The sequence below is a fragment of the Dendroctonus ponderosae genome, unplaced genomic scaffold (assembly GCF_020466585.1).
Source record: "Dendroctonus ponderosae isolate FM_Combo_2020 unplaced genomic scaffold, Dpon_F_20191213v2 Dpon_F_20191213_10, whole genome shotgun sequence".
NCBI classification, from domain to species: Eukaryota; Metazoa; Arthropoda; class Insecta; order Coleoptera; family Curculionidae; genus Dendroctonus; species Dendroctonus ponderosae.
Window position 1 is genome coordinate 6,079,293 of NW_026017111.1, and position 7,045 is coordinate 6,086,337.

The 7,045-nt window shown below is 43.6% G+C and overlaps 2 protein-coding genes across 4 annotated transcripts in view; both read right to left on the bottom strand.

Annotated features, from left to right (window-relative positions):
- The window catches only part of LOC109543534 (mitochondrial potassium channel ATP-binding subunit), an 11,874-nt gene extending 10,190 nt beyond the window's left edge, over positions 1–1,684 (bottom strand). For 2 of the 3 annotated variants that reach the window (XM_019913303.2, XM_019913302.2), the window contains exons 1-3: positions 1,280–1,684; positions 1,117–1,226; positions 802–1,001 (exon numbers count right to left, since the gene is read on the bottom strand). The gene's annotated coding sequence lies outside the window, so the exon portion shown is untranslated. The remainder of the gene's footprint in view (positions 1–801; positions 1,002–1,116; positions 1,227–1,279) is intronic. The other variant, XM_019913305.2, reaches the window with a different exon arrangement.
- Positions 1,685–2,036: 352 nt separating this feature from the next.
- LOC109543535 (caspase-2) overlaps positions 2,037–7,045 on the bottom strand; it is an 8,282-nt gene continuing 3,273 nt past the window's right edge. Inside the window, exon 2 of the mRNA XM_019913306.2 lies at positions 2,037–5,029. Within this exon, the coding sequence (XP_019768865.1) occupies positions 4,355–5,029 (675 nt within the window). The 3' untranslated portion in view covers positions 2,037–4,354. The remainder of the gene's footprint in view (positions 5,030–7,045) is intronic.

Below are 7,045 nucleotides of genomic sequence, written 5' to 3' on the forward strand. Positions count from 1 at the left end.
CATGACGCTGCTTTTTTCGAAGTTTCTCAAGAACCATTCGAGTCACAGAATTCGTTTTGGCATCGTTGGATAGAGAATTGAAAAGTCGATTCAGTCGTAGCAACGTGAGTGAGGAAATTCGAGTGGTTTTGACCCAGAAAGTGAAATTTGAATATCAGACACTTAGGTGCAAGATTATGCCAAAATCTAATGTTTTCCGTCCCGTTTTTGCTCATATCTCGGAGGCAAAATGAGCAAGAGCGCTCATTTGTACATCATTCTAGAGAGAAATAAATGGCCTTTTTAGCAAGTGAACCATCGATAAGGAAATGTTGGCAGTTTTCTCAAAAAATGCTTGAATTTAAGAAGTTTTAGATTTGCGTGGTTTTTTTTGAGTTGCAAAATCTACTTGAACATGACGCTGCTTTTTTTGAAGTTCCTCAAGAACTATTCTAGCCACAGAATTCGTTTTGGCATCGTTGGATAGAGAATTGAATGGGGGGTCATAACCCCGATGACCCCCCCCCCCGGATCCGCCCTTGCATTGACAGCCCTAAATTTTGTTTTAAGGAAGAGGAGTGATATAAGGAAACCGTACTTTCTTCTTTCCAAATGCCAGATTCATATGAAAACTAGAACCTCGTCCTAGATAATAAAAGTGAAAATAAGTCCCCAAAGTCGCAGCAATGCCCGGAAGCGAGACAGAAAACGCATCGAAACCAGTTTTTCCTTGTCCCACTATTTATGTTACGGGGACTGATCGCAATTTATTCAGATAATTTGGGCCAGAAAAGCGAGAAGGGACCTACGAGTTCCACTTACCTTTAAGGAAGCTCCTGCTTAAACCCCCTTTGATGGTTGAGTTGCATTACTAGGGCTGTTATTTGCAAGAACTCCGGTTGTAGACGCCTGTAAGTGCCCGCTCCGGTAACATCGGGGCTCTGTAGGTTCTCTCCAAAGTCAGTGGTAGGACTATTGGGTCCTTGTAGCGAGTGTAGCGTTCCGGGCATTTCAAGTAAACGCTGGAAAGAAAATAAATGTCATCTTCGAAGGTTTCAGCATGGTAATGAAGGCAACCATCACGTTCACTTTTCAAAAGCCTTGATCAAAGCAAGTAGATAAACCTTTTGGACCTACCTGGTAGGATCTTTAGGGCACTGGTAGCTGTAGTCGGATGCCTTAAAGAAATCCAAAGGATGCAAACTGCCAGTATGATCTTTGTACTGGTCACGATGCATCTGGCAAGCCTACAACAATGCAACATCCAAACGTCCATTCTGAGTAGACTTCTGAGCCTCACCCTGTAAAAGTCGTCTACTTCCTGCTGCCTGGCGGCATCCAGCATACTGATTCCCGATGGGGGAAACTGCAGGTACTTGCTGGGTTTGCCATAGATGGAAATGTCTGGATGCGGAGTGTAGGGACTGGTCAGAACGCCCCATTCCTGCGCAGGCATTTGCATTCTGGATATGCGATCATTTCTGAAACTTTGAAAGTAGCTAGTGTGTCCTGATTGGTAGAAGCTGGATTTCAAGGGAGGGTGCGCGCCTATAAATCCCCCTTTTAACGTGGGTGGATAGTATGAAGCGCTGATATCGGAAAAGCGCACATCCCCCATTTTGATACGGCACTGAAAATTTGGATTTTTGCCGAAAAATGGTGACGTTGACTGGAAAAAATGTCAACTACCTGCCCGATCCAGGTCGTTTCAAGCCTTCAAACTATTCGACACCCTGTATAGCTGATTTCAAAAGTACTGACGCCCCCTGGTGGCTAAAATTATAACTACAAGTTAAGCAGTAATTTGACACTTGTTTTGTTGACATTGATGTTTACATCTGACTGTGACGTGTTCTTATCAACTTTTGCAAGCTTTTCAAGTATAGATGATAGAATATATAATAGATATAGATCGAAAAATGTGTAAATAAATAAACAAGTCTGACAAGTCTTAACTGTTAGTAGACAACGAGTAATTTGACGTTTCGCAGCGCCACCATCGGTAGTTAAGCTAGCGAAATGAATTAAATGTTTGGATATTAAGAAAGAAAACCAGGTGCGTGTAAAAAGCATTTACAAGGCTTTTTTAATCAGATATACATGTATAATTTTCGCTATATATCGTATATAGATACAAAAATAGATTTGTAGCTATACATATAAAGAATTTCCTATAAAATTATATTAAATCATTCACATTTAATGGCTGCCCAGGTAGCAAGATGACGTTCACTGTCGTGAATATCAGGTCATATTTTGGTCATCAACTTTGACCAGGAGTGCATTCTGTCGGGGCGTTCCAAAAGAAACGACCTTAGAGAAGGAAAGAGACACTCGCTTGTGTGATGAAAAGAACGACTGTATCATTAACAGAGTGACACCTGACAGATCCCGTTTACGAACACGCTCGCGGAAATGACGTACATGAGGCGTCATTTTCTGACGTCGAATTTGTAGTCTATTTGCACTTACATGTGCAGTTCCATGTAAGTTGCAAAATGCATAGAAGAAAAGAGTTACAGAAGAAGAGGAAAATCAACTAAGTCAACCACCATATAAAGATTAACGAAAAAAATGCGCCTTCCAAAGTTGCAATTTGTCCACTGTTTTAGTTTTTTTTGCAATAAAGCATGTATACTTTAGAATCAGTGTTTTTTGTCAAATATGAAAACCGATCAAAAAAGAAAACCGTAATATTTTAGGTCTAAAGCACGTCAACAAGACGTTCATTCCGACGTCATTTAACCTGTGACGTTAAACCAACGGCAATTTAACGTCAGTCGGACATTAGCTGCCCAAAAAGTGACGTCAATGACGGCAGTTTGCTACCTGAGTGCGCCCTTTCCATTACTGATGGAAACTTAAACGAAAATCCACTAAAGAGTTGCGCAGTAAGAGCGATCATGTGAAGCCAACTTGACTCACAACCGGGTAAGAAGGCAGTGAAAATATCAGGAAATCCAGCTTAATTGAGCACAACAGATGTTAAGATGATATGCATTGGCCACACTTACAAACAATCGCTCTCACTATGCATCTACAATGTATAAAACTGTAAAAAAACAAACTAAATTACATAATAGAATGACACATATTGAGCATAAGTAAAACGCCACTTGGGCTCTGTTCAAAGAGGCAACATTGGGGTTTTGAGCAACACACTATTAAACTATTGACTGCCCCCCCGTAGCGCACAGGTGGCCTTTTTAAAGCGAGTCGGCCACATTCAACCCTGCGCCCAGGAGCGAGACAGAGCAAGCGGTCGCCATGGAATTAACTGGGTGTTGCCATAGCATACCAGGGCCGATTGCAACTTAATTTGAAATGCAAAACTCAGGGAATGTCCGCGGTTGATAGTGAGAATCCCCAAGCAGTTGCCCCTTTAAACTTAAACTATTTTGTCTTTTTTTGTTAAATCGGTAGACAATATTCCATGGAAAACGACGCCGGTGCAAGCAGTTCATTCGTTTGAAACGGCTGCGGTTTTGAGGTTAAACGAATCAGAATTTGCGATAGCTAAATGGTAAGAATTTTGAATAAGAATTTCACAATTTTACTAACAGCACAGTTTTCATTTGACTCAACTAGGCGTGGCTAACACAGTGGATTTTGAGGTGTTGACGCACTACCGCACACGGATGCAGTAAATACATACGATAAATGTGTTGGTAGATAACAGAGGGTCTTGTGTTATCAGCGCGTTCAATCTCTTTTTTTTGGTTTTACTGAAGAATCGAATAAATTAAATCGGAACATATTTTCTTCTTGAGACTTTTCGGAGAAAAGATCCGAATATTTGAATGCTCTGACCGGTGTCGGAAATCCTTGAAGTAACAGTTTTTCTGGCCAAGTCTGCCATCTTGAATGAGGTTAAATCTAAGTTTTATTGAAGGTGTCGGTCCGCAAGACGCGCGGTGTTATAGCGCATGGACGCACAGAGCGGCATCAACACAGTGTTACCCAGGCCTAGACTCAACCAAGGGGAACTGAAGAACAATGACGCGGTCAGTACCATCAGGGCCGTCAAAAAGTTCTAATCTGAGTGGGCAGAGAACTGTGCTTACTTACAATTTAGGAAAACCGTTTTCAACCGAATTTTGCAATCACACTTAGCAAACAAACATGAAAAAAACAGAATCGCGGTTGCACTGGTAAAAACCCCCATAAAAGCCTATTGTCTATCGATCAATTTTGTGCGGAACAATCGTACAGAAAGAATCTTATATTTATTTTCTTCCTATCTAATTTGAGACCGGACGAATTGGACAGGGACACGCAAACTTGATCGGTAAGGCAAATAGAAAAGCAGCTTCCTACAATAAAACTGACAACGGCCATGTCCAGGCCAATTCCTTTAAATATATATCACATAACTTTATTTGGCAGTAAACTTGACCAGGTTGCCATTTTCCTCAAATATCCCCGGATTCAAGTAGAGCTTCTTGAAACCCTTTGAGGTGTGCTCAGAGGTTTGCACCGTGCCAATCTCTGACATACGCCTGCGCAGCCCTTCGTCTACTTTAACCAGTAGATCCACCACGGACTCATCCTTGGCCAACTTCATGAAGTGCTCGCAGATGAGTTCGATATACCAGGTGCCTCTAAATGGATCCCGATGCGCCTTGGAGCCCTGCATCGTTGCATGTCCGATCAGCATGTCTTCAACGGGACGAAAGTGCTCGAAAACCGGCTCGTTTCTGGTCTCGATCGGCTCAGAAGGCGGCGACGAAGTCTTGCGACGCCCATCAAACTCCGTACTGTATCTCCGGGGCAAATCCAACTCATTGCCTCTGCACACCTGGTAGATGAACACCTTGGGTTTTCCACGGAACATTGAGCAATTTTCATTGGTAAAGTAGGTTTGAATGGCGCTGGTCGTTAAGTAGTGGCCATCAGTGCCATAAATGATCGTTTCATTCAGCTTGTCTTCGCCATGGCTCATTATGAAAATGAAACAGGCGTCGGGAGGGCTCTCCCGATCCGGTTGTGCGAACTGCTTCAACACATCCTGCATTTCGGCGGCTGTCAAGTTACTCTCCGTCTGGATAATCTGAAAATATGCACAGAGTTGAAGGATTTGAACTGGCTTAGAGCCTCTATACATATCTTCTACTTTCTTGCAGGGTCTGGGACACTGGATAAGGCAGGATGGTCACGCACTTTGGAGTTTTGCTCGTTACGGATATTTTCAGGCTTTCCATGACACGAAAGAAAGCTGCTTTGTGTGCAAATAGATTACTTTTCTACTGAAACGTATTGTTCGAACGCCGTAAAAAAGAAAAAAGGGCTTCATGGAGGAAGGAATGCAAGGATATCGAAGATATGCCGAGCTACGCCAGACTCTATAAGGCAATCTCAAAAGAACCACAGCAAAAAGTGGGCTCCCTGATAAAACCACAGGGAGGATATACAACAACAGAAGAGGAGTCTCTGGAGCTTATGCTTAAGACTCACTTTCATGGATCAATACTGGGAACAGGCAGAGAACAGGAGATGCCGGTGATCTACAGGACGCGACAGCGTGCACCGAAAGAGCACTGGACTCTTGCCTCAAACATCGTAAACCAGTACAAAGTAAAGTGGACCATGAGTTCCTTCAGACCATTTAAATCACCGGGAACAGATGGCCTAATGCCAGTTCTGCTACAACAGGGAACCGATTTACTGGTGCCCCTCTTGTGCAAGATGCTCCGGGCTTGGCCCTGGCATATATGAAAATGGAATGGAGAATGGCGAAAGTAGTATTCATTCCAAAACCAGGACGGGCGACGTATGCCCAGGCCAAATCCTTTCGCCCGATCAGCCAAGATCCTTCTTACTCAAAACACTAGAAAAGGTGATCGACAGAGATATCAGGGAAGAGGTTCTTACTAGAAGTCCTCTACACCACAACCAATATGCCTACCAAATGGGAAAATCCTGCGAATCTCCCATCCACGAGTTGGTGCAGAGGGCACAAACCTCATTAGAGCGTAAAGAAATAGCTCTGGCGGCTTTTCTGGACATTGAGGGAGCCTTTGACAATACCTCTTTTCAGTCAGTAGTCAGAGCGGTTAAAAAATCGTGGAGTGGAGCCTATAATATGTAAATGGATCCAAAACATGCTGAGTTGCAGAACGGTTACTGTTAAAGAACATGTGGGACAGAACACAAACAAGACGATCAGGGCTTTATGGACCTGCAAACGCACTTTTGGAAAAACATGGGGAATTTTACCGAAGATGGTGTATTGGACGTTCGTCACCATTCCGAAACCCATAATCACATATTCCGCCGTCATATGGTGGATTAGAACCAAAATCAGCACATATCGACAGTCCCTGAACAAAGTTCAGCGGCTAGCGTGACTGGGAATAACTGAAGCAATGTCAACGACGCCGACAGCCGCTATGGAGACAGTCCTGGGGCTGGAGCCGTTGCATTTATCCATTGAAGCTGAGGCCCTAAGAAGCGCTTACCGTATGGGTGACGATGTCCTCAGGAAAGCAACGGATTTGGGACACAGTGCGATATTCAGAAAGTTGTAGACAGTCGAACCCATGGGATCAAAAGCTGATCGAATCAAAACTCTAAGCATCTCGGTACCTTTCAGAACATATGTCCTAAACGAGAGGCGAGATGGTGTAGAGTCCATCAGCCATCACAGGGGACCCCGTATGGTACACGGAGGGCATAAAAACAGCGTCGGGCACAGGCGCTGGTATAGTCGAAAGAGGAAGAACTGGGGAAAGGATCACCTTAAACCTGGGTACAACTACGACAGCTTTCCAAGCAAGCATCCTAGCAATAACAAATTGCGCCCGGAAAATGAAGGAAAGAGCCTACACACGTAAGCACATTACCATCGTAACCGGAGATGAAGCCACAATAAAGGCATTAGAATCGTACACAATCAGGTCACAATGTGTGCTAGATTGTGGAAAAGAACTTACAACCCTGGCCGGGAGCTCAAACAGAGTAAAACTCACTTGGGCAACTGGTACGAACAGGAACAAAGAAAACGAGATTGCTGCGGAACTTGCTAAGGCAGGGACCGAGAAACCACTGACCAACCAAGAACCTGCTT